The sequence below is a fragment of the Sinocyclocheilus grahami genome, unplaced genomic scaffold (genome assembly GCF_001515645.1).
Source record: "Sinocyclocheilus grahami isolate Dianchi unplaced genomic scaffold, SAMN03320097.WGS_v1.1 scaffold680.1, whole genome shotgun sequence".
NCBI lineage: Eukaryota > Metazoa > Chordata > Actinopteri > Cypriniformes > Cyprinidae > Sinocyclocheilus > Sinocyclocheilus grahami.
In genome coordinates, this window is record NW_015505859.1 from 1,159,112 (window position 1) to 1,175,700 (window position 16,589).

General features: G+C 36.7%; 3 protein-coding genes across 3 annotated transcripts; 2 read left to right on the forward strand and 1 right to left on the reverse strand.

The window, feature by feature from the left end:
- Nucleotides 1-11,631, forward strand: LOC107559300 (RUN and FYVE domain-containing protein 1-like). The gene is made up of 13 exons (XM_016243070.1): nucleotides 1-302; nucleotides 3,631-3,804; nucleotides 4,655-4,772; nucleotides 4,876-4,977; nucleotides 5,101-5,191; nucleotides 9,187-9,219; nucleotides 9,302-9,363; nucleotides 9,511-9,646; nucleotides 9,766-9,867; nucleotides 10,143-10,259; nucleotides 10,853-11,020; nucleotides 11,111-11,208; nucleotides 11,412-11,631. The coding sequence occupies exons 1-13, from the start codon at nucleotides 20-22 to the stop codon at nucleotides 11,533-11,535; spliced, it is 1,608 nt and encodes a 535-aa protein (XP_016098556.1). The 5' UTR covers nucleotides 1-19; the 3' UTR covers nucleotides 11,536-11,631.
- Nucleotides 5,504-8,352, forward strand: LOC107559301 (protein RUFY3-like). The gene is made up of 7 exons (XM_016243072.1): nucleotides 5,504-6,060; nucleotides 6,911-7,028; nucleotides 7,132-7,233; nucleotides 7,357-7,480; nucleotides 7,563-7,624; nucleotides 7,772-7,907; nucleotides 8,035-8,352. The coding sequence occupies exons 1-7, from the start codon at nucleotides 5,868-5,870 to the stop codon at nucleotides 8,263-8,265; spliced, it is 966 nt and encodes a 321-aa protein (XP_016098558.1). The 5' UTR covers nucleotides 5,504-5,867; the 3' UTR covers nucleotides 8,266-8,352.
- A 1,771-nt stretch (nucleotides 11,632-13,402) lies between the features above and the next one.
- Nucleotides 13,403-16,589, reverse strand: LOC107559303 (heterogeneous nuclear ribonucleoprotein H-like). The gene is made up of 3 exons (XM_016243075.1): nucleotides 16,468-16,589; nucleotides 16,231-16,386; nucleotides 13,403-13,768 (listed from the first exon to the last, which is right to left on the reverse strand). The coding sequence occupies exons 1-3, from the start codon at nucleotides 16,550-16,552 to the stop codon at nucleotides 13,545-13,547; spliced, it is 465 nt and encodes a 154-aa protein (XP_016098561.1). The 5' UTR covers nucleotides 16,553-16,589; the 3' UTR covers nucleotides 13,403-13,544.

Below are 16,589 nucleotides of genomic sequence, written 5' to 3' on the forward strand. Positions count from 1 at the left end.
CATGTTTTGACAAGTAAACATGGCGGACGAGGATCCAAACGCGAAAGTTGCATGCGAAGACGTTCCTGCAAAAGAAGAAGAACCAGAGGCTACGGAACCTGGGCAAAATGATGTGGTCAACGATACCGACGAGGTCCAGAAGGACAAACGGGCAGACAGCTCTTGGTCGGCGCCGATTTTGTCGTTTGCTCGTAAAGCGACGGAGACGCTGAGCAGTGGAGTGAATCACTACAGCGCGGGGTTAAAGGGATCGGACACATCACAACACACCTCTGACACCTCAGATCCCCTAAAAACAGCAGGTACGACACCTGTTATCACTTTCATTTTTAAATATAGGGAGAAGAAAGTTAACTGACTGCGCCCTACTTACTAAGATAAGTAGTCAATAACAGAATTAACTAAAAGTACAACGATATTGCCATATTTTTGGAAATGGTATCATGGTATTATGGTATTATTGCCATAATATTGTATATAAATATACATGCACAGTAGTTTTTTGGGTCCTGCACCCACAGCGTAAATTGGTACGTCATGGACCTGAAGACATGCAAATTTCACGTTCAGATCGCCACGAATATATAATGTAAGGTGTGCATTTTTACTAGGGCTGTGCGCCTAGCAACAGAGGGGTTAAGAAGACGCTAGAAGATCTGTTAAGCTTTCCTGTTTAATCACTTTCCTCTGTCAATCAACCTTTTTACAAAATCTTGCTTTTTTGTATAACTGTATGTTATGTAATTTGTGGAGCAAATGTGCTACTGTAAATAGGCCTGTCTCGATAACAACTTTTTGTTGTGCGATATATTGCCCCAGAAATAATTGCGATAAGCAATATTATTGTCATTTTAAAGACCATTTTATGCCACTGAATATATAATCATAATGTAATAGCATAATAATGCAAGAAGGCCTACACGCTTCCAAATGACAACAAACTTTTAATTTTTAAGAATATTTAGATCATGGAAATTATCAAAATATAAGAAACCTTAAAAAACTTGAATAAATAGTAAATAAACATTTTTTTAACAAAAAGTGCAAAGTAACAAGTAGAAAAATGAAAAATGCACAAAGAAGTTGCATGGAGATTTTTCCATCTACAGATTTTTCTCTGACCTTCTTTTCTCTGTAAATTAAGTGTGCACACTATTGCTGAAAAACACAATCACTACTCAGCAGTCAGATGTACGTATGCACAAAGGCACAGATCCCTAAACAAGATCATATCTGCAGATTAAACTTTGTTTGTAGAAGCATTTTTTAAATTTGAACTAACACCTCATGACCACACCACGCTATGTACGAGAAGACTCAGGCGCAAGTGGAATGTACAAAACATGGTGACATTAATTTTTAAGTAAATATAATGGGCGCTATATTGCGTCACCAAAAATTATGGAGGTCATGTACATATTTCGCGCGATAAGTTCATATATTGATTATTGCGACAGGCCTATGCGATATTCCGATTATTTCGATATATTTTTACCATAAAGTTTTAAATAAATTTTATATAGTTTTTGCCGTTTGCTTAAATAGAGCCGTGGGAAACTACAGATATCGCATGCAGTGTCATATCTTAAGGGTTTTCAGTCTTTTAGGTGCCAGCTACTGCATCTATGAATAAATACCCAGTTTTGGTCTGATAGCAATTAATATTAAAATAAAAATATGTGCAGTATATTGTGTGATAAGTACTTAGTTTTTATTCCATTATAACTTTTTTCAACTTATTATACTTGGCTGTGTATTATTTGAATGTATTTTTTAATTATTCAATGTTTAATCATTTATAATAAATTAATTATTTGTCATTTACTCTTTATTTGAATCAACTTTTCAGTTATGTAAGTCTTATTTATTTTTATTTAATAAAGAAATGTAGTTTATTGTATTTGTTGTTACTTTTTTAATATAATCAAATTAGTATTTATTTAGTTTAATCATGTTTACTATTTGTTTATTTTCTTACACTGATTTTTTCTAAACTTTTCTGTGGACCCCCAGCTCCCCCTTGCATCTCACTGGGGGTCAGGACCCCTGTTTGAAAACCCCTGTCATGCTTGACATGAGCAAATAATAATTGCATGTGTATTTTCTTGATGAGAAATATGAAACTGCATGAGTAAAAATTAATTATATAGCGTATTAAAGTATAAATATTCAAAAATATGACATGCCAAACTACAGAACACCGCGGACACTGCTTGAAATGTCATGTCAGCTGCCCAAATACTATGATATATGAATATAGTAAAAATTCTGTTCTATAGTAAATGACAAAGAACCATGATGTTATCATCTGATAGCAGCACTGTTCCATCAAACAGTACAGTTTTGTAACAGAGATCTGTAAGTGCACCATTCAAAAGAATGTACAGGTTCAAGTGATTGCATCCCACAGGTTAGTGTATTCATGAGCTCAATCCTTGCAACTTCTATCTGGCCATTATCTACTGTGATTAGGAATTCATGAGTATAATAAATTACTTAAAGGGGTCCTATTATGCTCTTTTACAAAGTCTCGATTTTGTTTTGGGTGGGTACTAGAACAGGCTCTCATACTAGGTTGTTCGAAAAACACATTATTTTTCACATATTTTACATTATTACAACACCTCTCTCCCCAGTCTGGCATGAACGGCTCGAATAGTTCCTGTATCAAATGAAGGCCCGCCTTCTGAAATACGAAATGTGTTGTGATTGGTTAGCTGGGCCAGTGTGTGCTGTGATTGGTTAGCTGGGCCAGAGTGTTCTGTGATTGGTTAGCTGGGCCAGAGTGTTCTGTGATTGGTTAGCTGGGCCAGTGTGTGCTGTGATTGGTTAGCTGGGCCAGTGTGTGTTGTGATTGGCAGCACTCGGCGCCTGGTCGGGAAATGTCACGCCCCTTACCATAGCCGCATGCGAGCTTTAGTGTAAATATTGCGTCAATATCAAATCAATTTGAGCGCGATTTAAACCTGGATGTTTGTAACCACTCTTAAGTTCGTCTGCTTTGGGAAAGCTAGCGTGTTTAACACTCGTTGCCTTCTCTTGTGCAGCTCAACCAGGTCTCGTCCCATTCGTCAATATTTGTGATATCACAAATCCCGGAAAAATATGCGTTGTAGTCCAAACGAGCCGTTCGTTGTAGTTTTTGAAAAGTGATTTCTGTTAAATAAAATTTGAATTTGATTTTGAATTTTGTAAATTTGCAGATCTTTTTTATGCTCAAACAGCAACATTACAGACTAACTAAAGTTGAAAAAGTGAAAAAGCATAATAGGACCCCTTTAATACAGCCAGTGTTATATGGTGTAGAACATTTTAGTAACCTACATTTTTATTTTGTGGTATAATTCCAATATGAGATGTAATTCTAGACCATTACAGCATACATGAAATAAATAATGCACCTGCTTCCTGACTCTGAATATTATTTTCTCCAGCAGGAACTTCCGCTTCCCCTCAAGTTCATTTTAAGACTCTTTATTTGTTATTTTAAGTTACCGTAATATTTGTAAGTCATTGTTTTGCATTTACACTTAATTACCCTGACTCACCAGTTACACTAAGTGACAGTGAGCTGATTAGTCCTGCAGGTGCCACAGGAAGTGTTTGTGTTAATGCATCTGTGTTGTCCAGCTGTGAAGGATCCCATGGTGGTGGAGAGGTCAAACCTCCTCAGCATGATGAAGCTCAGCATTAAGGTTCTGATCCAGTCCTCCCTCAGTCTCGGTCGCACGCTGGACTCTGAATATCCACCTCTGCAGCAGTTCTTTGTTGTTCTGGAGCACTGCCTAAAACATGGGTTAAAAGGTGAGATGGGACATAAATCCTAAAAGTGAGTGTAGAATTATGAAATGTCGCTATATTCATGTAGGTAAATCTCACAAAAACAGGTCACGTTTCACCCCCAAAATCAAAAGAGAAGAATAAAAAATGATACATTTTCAAAAATATCTAAATATTTTAGATGCATTCATTTTCTTATTTTATTTTATCTTTATGAAAATAACGCATATTTACATTGTGACTTTCGTTGTGATGGTGCACATTTTCCACTCAAAATGTCATTACTGTTATTGCTGGACAATTTTATTTTCAGTTTGAGTTGATTCTCATTATTTTAATAGTCATTTGTATTATATAAAATTATACAGTACAGTAAAAATAAAATGCTGCATTACAATTATTAAAAAAAAAGAAACATTGCATACATTTCAGAGAGTACCACCATGATTTATAAATACTTGAGCAGTGATCTTTTAGTATCATTGATATACTGTTTTAGTTTTGGTTAATATTTTTGATTTAATTTTACATTTTCAGAAAATGAACAAATGTGAGATGAGAAATGTGGCTTTAGTTACTAGCTGAAACGAAAAACAAGTTTAATAAAAATTAAATACTTTATTTCAGTTGATGTTTATTTTATTCAAGCAATTCAAATGGTTTTATGTTTTAGTTAACAATAATAACCCTATTTCAGGGTTTTAATAATAAAGTAATTCAAAAAATTTTTTTTTTCGGGAGTGAGGGAAATGTGAGGGAATGATTTCTTATTTATTTGTTTTGATTTTGGAGTGTAAAACCTACATATTCATGACCAGTTTTGTGAAATTAACCCATTTATGGCCTAAATCCTGTGTCTGTCTCTCCTGTGCAGTGAAGAAGACTTTCATTGGTCAGAACAAGTCTATCTGGGCTCCTCTGGAGTTGATGGAGAAACTGTGCCCTGAGTCAGCTGACATTTCCACCAGTGTGCGGGATATGCCTGGAATCAAGTAGGTTCCCTTCAAAGGTGTTTGTCTTGGATATAATATCCTGTTCAAAACAGTGTAAGAGGAGAGCATGATTTGGTCTTCATGAGGTTCTGTGTTGTTTCAGGACAGGCCTCGGGCGAGCTCGAGCATGGCTGCATCTGGCTCTAATGCAGAAAAAAATCGCAGACTACATGAAAGAGCTTATAAATAGAAGAGACCTTCTTGGGTAAGAGCAATTAAATGATAGAAAAATTACCTTTTAATATTTAGACTTTTTTAAAAATCATACAAAATACAATACTGTAGTGCTATTGAATTCTGGGCTACCCAATGTAAATTCATGTCTCAGGGAGTTTTATGAGCCCGGGGCTCTTATAATGGAGGAGGAGGGGGCTGTGGTTGTAGGGATGCTGGTGGGTCTGAATGTGATCGATGCCAATCTGTGTGTGAAAGGAGAGGATCGATTTAAACCTGGATGTTTGTAACCACTCTTAAGTTCGTCTGCTTTGGGAAAGCTAGCGTGTTTAACACTCGTTGCCTTCTCTTGTGCAGCTCAACCAGGTCTCGTCCCATTCGTCAATATTTGTGATATCACAAATCCCGGAAAAATATGCGTTGTAGTCCAAACGAGCCGTTCGTTGTAGTTTTTGAAAAGTGATTTCTGTTAAATAAAATTTGAATTTGATTTTGAATTTTGTAAATTTGCAGATCTTTTTTATGCTCAAACAGCAACATTACAGACTAACTAAAGTTGAAAAAGTGAAAAAGCATAATAGGACCCCTTTAATACAGCCAGTGTTATATGGTGTAGAACATTTTAGTAACCTACATTTTTATTTTGTGGTATAATTCCAATATGAGATGTAATTCTAGACCATTACAGCATACATGAAATAAATAATGCACCTGCTTCCTGACTCTGAATATTATTTTCTCCAGCAGGAACTTCCGCTTCCCCTCAAGTTCATTTTAAGACTCTTTATTTGTTATTTTAAGTTACCGTAATATTTGTAAGTCATTGTTTTGCATTTACACTTAATTACCCTGACTCACCAGTTACACTAAGTGACAGTGAGCTGATTAGTCCTGCAGGTGCCACAGGAAGTGTTTGTGTTAATGCATCTGTGTTGTCCAGCTGTGAAGGATCCCATGGTGGTGGAGAGGTCAAACCTCCTCAGCATGATGAAGCTCAGCATTAAGGTTCTGATCCAGTCCTCCCTCAGTCTCGGTCGCACGCTGGACTCTGAATATCCACCTCTGCAGCAGTTCTTTGTTGTTCTGGAGCACTGCCTAAAACATGGGTTAAAAGGTGAGATGGGACATAAATCCTAAAAGTGAGTGTAGAATTATGAAATGTCGCTATATTCATGTAGGTAAATCTCACAAAAACAGGTCACGTTTCACCCCCAAAATCAAAAGAGAAGAATAAAAAATGATACATTTTCAAAAATATCTAAATATTTTAGATGCATTCATTTTCTTATTTTATTTTATCTTTATGAAAATAACGCATATTTACATTGTGACTTTCGTTGTGATGGTGCACATTTTCCACTCAAAATGTCATTACTGTTATTGCTGGACAATTTTATTTTCAGTTTGAGTTGATTCTCATTATTTTAATAGTCATTTGTATTATATAAAATTATACAGTACAGTAAAAATAAAATGCTGCATTACAATTATTAAAAAAAAAGAAACATTGCATACATTTCAGAGAGTACCACCATGATTTATAAATACTTGAGCAGTGATCTTTTAGTATCATTGATATACTGTTTTAGTTTTGGTTAATATTTTTGATTTAATTTTACATTTTCAGAAAATGAACAAATGTGAGATGAGAAATGTGGCTTTAGTTACTAGCTGAAACGAAAAACAAGTTTAATAAAAATTAAATACTTTATTTCAGTTGATGTTTATTTTATTCAAGCAATTCAAATGGTTTTATGTTTTAGTTAACAATAATAACCCTATTTCAGGGTTTTAATAATAAAGTAATTCAAAAAAAAAAAAATTTCGGGAGTGAGGGAAATGTGAGGGAATGATTTCTTATTTATTTGTTTTGATTTTGGAGTGTAAAACCTACATATTCATGACCAGTTTTGTGAAATTAACCCATTTATGGCCTAAATCCTGTGTCTGTCTCTCCTGTGCAGTGAAGAAGACTTTCATTGGTCAGAACAAGTCTATCTGGGCTCCTCTGGAGTTGATGGAGAAACTGTGCCCTGAGTCAGCTGACATTTCCACCAGTGTGCGGGATATGCCTGGAATCAAGTAGGTTCCCTTCAAAGGTGTTTGTCTTGGATATAATATCCTGTTCAAAACAGTGTAAGAGGAGAGCATGATTTGGTCTTCATGAGGTTCTGTGTTGTTTCAGGACAGGCCTCGGGCGAGCTCGAGCATGGCTGCATCTGGCTCTAATGCAGAAAAAAATCGCAGACTACATGAAAGAGCTTATAAATAGAAGAGACCTTCTTGGGTAAGAGCAATTAAATGATAGAAAAATTACCTTTTAATATTTAGACTTTTTTAAAAATCATACAAAATACAATACTGTAGTGCTATTGAATTCTGGGCTACCCAATGTAAATTCATGTCTCAGGGAGTTTTATGAGCCCGGGGCTCTTATAATGGAGGAGGAGGGGGCTGTGGTTGTAGGGATGCTGGTGGGTCTGAATGTGATCGATGCCAATCTGTGTGTGAAAGGAGAGGATCTGGATTCCCAGGTGAAACATATAGCCATCCAAACCATGTAATCAGATGTGTTCTTTGACCGTGACGCTAAACACTGTGTTTTTGTTTCTGCAGGTGGGCGTCCTTGACTTCTCAATGTATCTAAAGGATCCTCAAGCAACTGAGACCACACAAGAGTGAGTGTGTGATCATTTAGCAAAGATTAAGCATTGAATCATTAATTACATGGCTAGAAGCAAGTATTAGAAGACAGTTATTTTGTTATGAGCTAGTTAAGTAATTTTAGTAATTTTGGCTTTTTCTGATTCTTTAACTGCTGACAGTGATTCAAAAATGACAGCCATTCTTGACCAGAAACACTACATAGAAGAACTGAACCGGCATCTGAGCTGCACAGTGACGGATCTTCAGGCCAAGATGGACTCGCTGGAGAAGACCAACAGCAAACTCATCGAGAAGGTGATTTTTATAGACTTTATTATGACCTTATATTTTGTGTATTTTAATTTCTTGCTTATAAATCATGCACATTATTAAATACAGGATTACAATGGAAAAACATAGTTATTTGATGTCTTTTGTATAGCTTACAGCAGCCACAGACAGAATCAACGCTCTACGCGAAGAGCAGGAACAACTTAAACAAGAAAATGCAAATATTCTCCAAACTAGTCAGAGGAAAGAGGAGGTGGGAGTTGCAATAAAAATGTTGTATCATGAAAACAATCTGTATGTAATAATTTTTAAACATCTGCATCCACTATTCACTGGAAAAGTCGCTAGAAGAATTTTGGAACATCTAAAGCCAAGACCCTAAAATGGCCAAACATAGGCTGGGCTGTTGGTTTATTACTAATAAATAACACAATGCAGTATTTTGTCATTCCAAAATAATGTTACCTGCCATCTGGCCATTTTAAACAAGTTTAATAAAAATTAAATACTTTATTTCAGTTGATGTTTATTTTATTCAAGCAATTCAAATGGTTTTATGTTTTAGTTAACAATAATAACCCTATTTCAGGGTTTTAATAATAAAGTAATTCAAAAAATTTTTTTTTTCGGGAGTGAGGGAAATGTGAGGGAATGATTTCTTATTTATTTGTTTTGATTTTGGAGTGTAAAACCTACATATTCATGACCAGTTTTGTGAAATTAACCCATTTATGGCCTAAATCCTGTGTCTGTCTCTCCTGTGCAGTGAAGAAGACTTTCATTGGTCAGAACAAGTCTATCTGGGCTCCTCTGGAGTTGATGGAGAAACTGTGCCCTGAGTCAGCTGACATTTCCACCAGTGTGCGGGATATGCCTGGAATCAAGTAGGTTCCCTTCAAAGGTGTTTGTCTTGGATATAATATCCTGTTCAAAACAGTGTAAGAGGAGAGCATGATTTGGTCTTCATGAGGTTCTGTGTTGTTTCAGGACAGGCCTCGGGCGAGCTCGAGCATGGCTGCATCTGGCTCTAATGCAGAAAAAAATCGCAGACTACATGAAAGAGCTTATAAATAGAAGAGACCTTCTTGGGTAAGAGCAATTAAATGATAGAAAAATTACCTTTTAATATTTAGACTTTTTTAAAAATCATACAAAATACAATACTGTAGTGCTATTGAATTCTGGGCTACCCAATGTAAATTCATGTCTCAGGGAGTTTTATGAGCCCGGGGCTCTTATAATGGAGGAGGAGGGGGCTGTGGTTGTAGGGATGCTGGTGGGTCTGAATGTGATCGATGCCAATCTGTGTGTGAAAGGAGAGGATCTGGATTCCCAGGTGAAACATATAGCCATCCAAACCATGTAATCAGATGTGTTCTTTGACCGTGACGCTAAACACTGTGTTTTTGTTTCTGCAGGTGGGCGTCCTTGACTTCTCAATGTATCTAAAGGATCCTCAAGCAACTGAGACCACACAAGAGTGAGTGTGTGATCATTTAGCAAAGATTAAGCATTGAATCATTAATTACATGGCTAGAAGCAAGTATTAGAAGACAGTTATTTTGTTATGAGCTAGTTAAGTAATTTTAGTAATTTTGGCTTTTTCTGATTCTTTAACTGCTGACAGTGATTCAAAAATGACAGCCATTCTTGACCAGAAACACTACATAGAAGAACTGAACCGGCATCTGAGCTGCACAGTGACGGATCTTCAGGCCAAGATGGACTCGCTGGAGAAGACCAACAGCAAACTCATCGAGAAGGTGAGACTTTATTGTGACCTTATATTTTGTGTATTTTAATTTCTTGCTTATAAATCATGCACATTATTAAATACAGGATTACAATGGAAAAACATAGTTATTTGATGTCTTTTGTATAGCTTACAGCAGCCACAGACAGAATCAACGCTCTACGTGAAGAGCAGGAACAACTTAAACAAGAAAATGCAAATATTCTCCAAACTAGTCAGAGGAAAGAGGAGGTGGGAGTTGCAATAAAAATGTTGTATCATGAAAACAATCTGTATGTAATAATTTTTAAACATCTGCATCCACTATTCACTGGAAAAGTCGCTAGAAGAATTTTGGAACATCTAAAGCCAAGACCCTAAAATGGCCAAACATAGGCTGGGCTGTTGGTTTATTACTAATAAATAACACAATGCAGTATTTTGTCATTCCAAAATAATGTTACCTGCCATCTGGCCATTTTTTTTTTTTACTAAGCAAAATTTTACTCACTTTGGATTGCTTTTAGGTGACTCTGCAAGATAGCCAGTTAGAGCTAGAAACATATCGACAGACACGGCAGGGTTTGGATGAAATGTACAGTGTAGTTTGGAAGCAGTACAAGGAGGAGAAAAGAATCCGGCAGGTAAGAATGTATAATAATTCAGCTCCAAATGTAAAAATATTTTCAATCTTGAGTCTGTATTGTATTGCATAGTATTAAAGGGATAGTTCACCCAAACAAGAAAATATACTCACCCACATGTTGATTCTTTCTTCTGTTAGACAACAAAAGATATTCTGAAGAGTGTGGGTAACCAAACAGTTGCTGGTGGTCCCCATTTACTTCCATAGTATGAAAGTCAGTGGGGTCCAGAAAAAGTATTAAAGGGATAGTTCACCCAAACAAGAAAATATACTCACCCACATGTTGATTCTTTCTTCTGTTAGACAACAAAAGATATTCTGAAGAGTGTGGGTAACCAAACAGTTGCTGGTCCCCATTTACTTCCATAGTATGAAATTCAGTGGGGTCCAGAAAATCTTTGGTTACCCACATTCTTCAAAATATCTTCTTTTATGTTCAACAGAAGAAAGAAACTCATGGAACAACTTGAGGTTGAGTAAATGATGACAGAATATTCGTTTTTTGGTGAACTATCCCTTTAATACATTCATGTAAATATAGTATTTTATGGAGCCAGTCAAAATATCTGCATGAACTGTTTGGCAAATCAGGAGCTGCAAAAGGAGCTGGAGCTGCAGATCGGTTTGAAGCAGGAAATGGAGGTTGCCATGAAACTCCTGGAAAAGGACACTCATGAGAAACAAGACACGCTGTTCACACTGCGACAACAACTAGATCAAGTCAAGAATCTCAACTTACAGATGTTCAACAAAGCACAGGTGTTACATCTGATTGTCTGTACAACATGTTACTGGAATAGGATTACCTGTAACCAATTGAAACTTAAGTCTTGTCGTTTAACCCACAAGGAGTCTGACCGAGTGGCCCAGAAAAAAGAGGAGGACATGCAACAACTGGAAAAGAAGATGATACAGATGGAAGCAGCTATGAAGCAACTAGAGCAGAGGTGCCAGAACGTTTTCAAGGAATAATTCACCCCAAATAATTTATCATTTACCCAAACCTGTATGACTTTCTTTTCCTCATGGTCTTTGGAAGAATGTAAGCGAAATACGTCATACAGGTTTGAAACAACATGAACATCATAGAGATGTATGAAATTATATGTACTATTTCTAAACCTAATAAACATGAGTATTTGCTCCTTAGGCTTCAAAATTCTGAAAATGTGTGCAAAAACACGGATGAAAGCCAGAATGAGCTGAGATCGGAGATGAAAGGGAAAGTGAATGCTCTGCAGAAGCGTCTCACTGACCTCGACACACTCAGGTAGTGTATATCAGGCTTCTAGAAAGCGCTAACTTTGCTGTCACAGATACTTTGAAGGGGTAATACAACCAAAAATGAAAATGTTGTCATCAGTTCTCATACACACTCAAGTTGTTCCATGTATACATGTATACATGTATGCATTTCTTTCAGATGTTGAACACACAAAAAATGATATTTTGAAGAATGTTGGTACCCAAACAGTTGACTTCCATGTTATGGAAAAAAATATATATATAATGGAAGTCAATGGCTACCATAAACTAACATTATTAAAAATATCATCTTGTGTGTTCAGCAAAAGAAAGAAACTCATACAGGTTTGGAACAAGTGGAGGGTGCGTAAATGATGACAGAATTTTAATTTTTTTGGTGAATTATCTCTTTAAATTTAAAACAACTGTGAAGTATTTGTTTCGGGTTTACGTTTACTGTTATCATCACTTTAGAAATCTCATCCTGCATCAGAACAATTTTTAAAGAAATTGCATTTATTTCTTTTCACACTAAGATTTCACAAAGTCACAAAGATTTAGATTTTTTTTTTTGACTCAGTGTTGTTGCTGTTCTCTTTTCAGGGCAGGCCTATTTGTTTTTAACATTCATTTCTTGTGGCACTGCTGGCTTCCGTTTGTTGCAAAATCATATGCAAAGTTTCTTTGACAGGAAGATGCCAGGAAAGTTAGAAACTAACATTAATATGATTGTATTTATGATAGTCTCCATTTTAGGGAGAGCACTAACACATATAAGCCTTTCAGGGGTTCATCGAGTGGATGCAGAGGATTCTTATTTCAATACTCTTCATGCTTTCCAGTCTTTGTCATGTCTCCTCTTATCAAAATAGACCGAATTAAATTTGTAATGATTTTCTAAATTCTGACAAGTGTTCAATTTTAATTTTTAAGGAGACATGGCATTGCTGAATTGTAATCTTTATCACTAATTTTTTGTGTATGTGCTTGTGCATTTAATCTGTGCATGTCATACAAAAATATACCACTATCAGGGTCAAAAAGTGGGACCAGTTCCTGTATGAAGTTAGTAGATATGTGAATTATTCAAGAAAATGGTTTTATGAACACATTTGTTCTGCTAATATGAATGAGGCTCAAAAGTCTGTAAATGAATTTTTGTTGACAAAAGGTAAAATTACATTTATAGTATGCAAGAGCAGATGGATTGTATTTTCTCCAACTTTTTTGCTTATGCCAGACAAAAAAACAAACATTTTTTTATAAAACTTTTTAAGGCTCTCTGAATACAAAATGTCTATTTTAGATTGTTTCCTGGGTTGTACCCTCTTTAACAAGACTTTATATTACTCTATGGGTTTCTCTTTATGTCAAATGAGAAATGGTACTACATAAACATACCAAATGGGGCCGCAATACACTTGAACCTTTTCTGGCACAATTTAAGGATAATGTTGTGCAAGAAAAAGAAGGGTCACTTAAATCAAATGCCTCTTGAGCGTCTGTCTCAACTCATCTCTTGTTTGTTTGGTAAGCCCCAAACATTACCTACATTGCTGTGCACCTGTTTTAGGTACATAAAATACAAAAAGGGCTGAGGCAGTTTAATTTAAAAAAAAAAAAAAAAAAGAAAAAAAGAACAAATTCTAATAATTGCATAAAAGGACAAAGCTGGATAAAAAGTGACCCCCTTCTGGATTTGAGCGTCTGTCTCAACTCATCTCTTGTTTGTTTGGTAAGCCCCAAACATTACCTACATTGCTGTGCACCTGTTTTAGGTACATAAAATACAAAAAGGGCTGAGGCAGTTTAATTTAAAAAAAAAAAAAAAAAAAGAAAAAAAGAACAAATTCTAATAATTGCATAAAAGGACAAAGCTGGATAAAAAGTGACCCATCTTGGTCCTTCTGGATGGTCCAATCCTTAAGATTCAATACAAATTTCAACTATTCCTAATTTTAAAGATTAAATGACTGAAACGGAGCACTTTGATTTAAATGTTCAAGGCTCGTTTATGTGCAAATGATGGTCCGATGAACTAAAATAACCTTAGCAAAATGTTGGTATACTGTTTAATTTTGAGTAAATAGGGCAATTCGAACTTCCTATCGGACATACCTGCAAAAAACTGGACAATTTCCTCTTTGCTGCATCCAAATGGCAGACCGCGAAGCCTAACCAGGCCGTCCCCTCCTGTGTCCAGGCAGTTCGGTCCGGTGTGCTTCAGAACCCAGTCCATCTCAACACTATTGGATTTGAATACTGAAAGCACATATGAATCGATCAGCATTTTAGTCCATGAAATAGATGAAATAGTCCATGATGTAGGTGAGTTTGTTTCTTCATCAGAACAGATTTGGAGACATTAAGCATTACATCAGTTGCTCGCCAGTGGATCCTCTGCAGTGAATGGGTGAAGTCAGAATGAGAGTCCAAACAGCTGATAAAAACATCACAATAATCCACAAGTAATCCACACCACGCCAGTCCATCAATTAACACCTTGTGAAGTGAAAAGCTGTGTGTTTATAAGAAACAAACCCATCAAATACATTGTTAACTTCAAACCGTTGCTTCTGCCTTGCCTGAATCAGGAGAGAAATATGCACATATCAAGTACGATTTAGAAGTGAAAACAGTCCAGGGCTGCGTTTCCCGAAACCTTAAACTCTGCGTGAACCGGAAGTTGCTGCCGACTTTATTTCTGTGTAGTGAAAAAGGCATGGTTTTCTTTTGGCGCTCCTCCGCTCTGTCTCTCACTCATATCAAATTAATGGTTGGAGGGGTGTGTTTAAAAGGATATTCTGCCCAAGTCGTCAAACTGACATCATCAGAGAAGGACTGTCATTCCAGAGCATTAAAGATTTTGAAGTTTGATTAAAGATTACCAAGACAAACTATTTTTTTCAGCGGATTAACTTTGGATTAATTGTTCACATCAAGACTAGCAATGTGCGCTAGTAAAGTAAATAAAGTCCATTTTGATTTCATGCCGACTTTAATGCTACATCGTTCAGAAGTTATACCTTAAGATGTACCTTTACGTTAATACGTGTTTCCCGAAACATTCTTAGTTAAGTATACCTTCTGTAAGTCATTTGTTCATAAGGTTAGTCTGGACCACTCTTAGCTATACCTTATCGCTGTTCACAGTTCACTCTGCTAGTGGCCACCACTGTGCAAAAACCTTCTTCACATTTCAGTCAATACGATTGTAATTCTGTGGCAAGAAAAAGTGTAAATATTAAATAAAAATTACAATTCTAATTGTAATACACCCAGTGTTGAATTAGTGTTCAATTAATTTAAGTGTTTTTATGCAAAGAATAAAACTGTCATTATACTAATGGTTGTTCGTTTTTCCATTATAATATACAAAGGCACATCGGCTGGCAAACCATTAGGCAGCACATAATTAAGAGTATATTTAAAGGGAATGAATGTGATGGGGAGTTTGGTCAAACTATGGCAGCGAGACAGCGAATAGTTGTCCTAAATCAAAGATGGCTGCATCCGCGGAGCCAGTTAGTGTGTGTGCACAATTTCATAATAATGTCAGAATAGCTACCATGTCAAAAGATACAATTCTACAAAAATTTCTCCTGCCACGGGAGGATCTTGTTGGTCAAACTTTGTAGAGACAAACTTGATGGAGCTACCCCCTAAGCCCAGAAATTCAGCTGCTGGCAGCTCTCCGTTTTTATGCTGTGGGAAGTTTTCTGGAGGTGGTTGGGGATGGATATGGGCTGAGTAAGACCTCGGTGGGGCGGTGTGTTCACTACATCTTGCTCCGTCACGCCACCGATTATATAGCCTACGTATGCCTTTCGCCAGGCACGAAGAGATGGTGGCACATCAAGGCTTCCATGCCATTGTGGGTGTCCCGTGACTAATTGGCCTTGTTGACGGGACATCGCCAACCCATCAGCGCTCGACCAGGCCTTCATAATATATATGAACATGATAATATAAATGACTCTTTCAAAAGCAAGCGAAGCCTAAAAGCCAGTTAATGTAACTGACTAAGGCAGAATACTTTTGGCCATGAGGTTGGAGGTATATGTATATGTGTGTGTGATATCCAAGGTTGCATTTAGTTTTAATTTGGATTATTTTATAAATGCAGTGAACCCCGATAAATGCAATTTCTAATATTTCTAAAGTGTTTTTCTTTAGAATGAACAGCACTTTACCCGCTCTATAACGCAGTGAAAGAGCTCCTGTATTGAACAATCGATTCTCGACCCATCGATATCAACCTATTCAGCACCACCGCCATGGACAGTACCTGCTAACGTAGCATGCACGGTTTACCTTACGCAACATCCCAAGGTATAGTTCGGGGAACACGCCTAGAAGAGGTATACCTTTAGTTAAGATATACTTTTAGAGTCTTCGTAGCGAGCTAAGAGACAACGTTATCGGGAAACGCAGCTCTAAACAAATATGTCTATGTATTACTGTATTCATGTTACTGTATTCATGTGGATTATTGTGATGTTTTTATCAGCTGTTTGGACTCTCATTCTGACGGCACCCATTCACTGCAGAGGATCCACTGGTGAGCAAGTGATGTAATGCTACATTTCTCCAAGTCTGTTCTGATGAAGAAACAAACTCATCTACAAGGATGGCCTGTGTGTGCATACATTTTCAGCAATTTTTTTATTTTTGGTTGAATTATTCCTTTAAGGATCCTAACTAAGGCAGAAGCAGCTGCCCACCTTCTACATAACGGTGGCCCATGGTTTCATGATCTTTCTTCACTGCAATTTTAAGGTCCTCTTCTGATTCGAACTCGACAAACGCCTCTCCACTTGGTCGCCCTTCCCGTGTGTATGTGAAATGTATGCTTGTCCCATTGTTTGCAATTTTGCACTCTGATGAAATTTAGCTAGAATTAGTCAAGCAAGGAATACAATCTAAGGGGGGAAGATTTAAGCAGAGGCTTTTTGTTTTACCTGAAAAAAACCTCTGAACTTCATCAACAGAACAGGACCAGGGTAATCCTCTGACTCTCACCACAAAACCCTCTCCATCCGCCATGCTGGAAACAACCCTGTTTAAACACAATTTATAGAAT

Coding starts and splice junctions, on each gene's coding strand:
- LOC107559300 (XM_016243070.1), top strand. CDS start 20: ATGGCGGACGAGGATCCAAACGCGAAAGTTGCATGCGAAGACGTTCCT. Junction 4,978..5,100: donor AATAGAAGAGACCTTCTTGG/GTAAGAGCAATT, acceptor TTCATGTCTCAG/GGAGTTTTATGAGCCCGGGG. Junction 9,868..10,142: donor CTAGTCAGAGGAAAGAGGAG/GTGGGAGTTGCA, acceptor GATTGCTTTTAG/GTGACTCTGCAAGATAGCCA.
- LOC107559301 (XM_016243072.1), top strand. CDS start 5,868: ATGCATCTGTGTTGTCCAGCTGTGAAGGATCCCATGGTGGTGGAGAGG. Junction 6,061..6,910: donor CCTAAAACATGGGTTAAAAG/GTGAGATGGGAC, acceptor TCTCCTGTGCAG/TGAAGAAGACTTTCATTGGT. Junction 7,625..7,771: donor GCAACTGAGACCACACAAGA/GTGAGTGTGTGA, acceptor AACTGCTGACAG/TGATTCAAAAATGACAGCCA.
- LOC107559303 (XM_016243075.1), bottom strand. CDS start 16,552: ATGGCGGATGGAGAGGGTTTTGTGGTGAGAGTCAGAGGATTACCCTGG. Junction 16,387..16,467: donor AGTTCAGAGGTTTTTTTCAG/GTAAAACAAAAA, acceptor AAATTTCATCAG/AGTGCAAAATTGCAAACAAT. Junction 13,769..16,230: donor GGGCCACCGTTATGTAGAAG/GTGGGCAGCTGC, acceptor ATGTGCTTTCAG/TATTCAAATCCAATAGTGTT.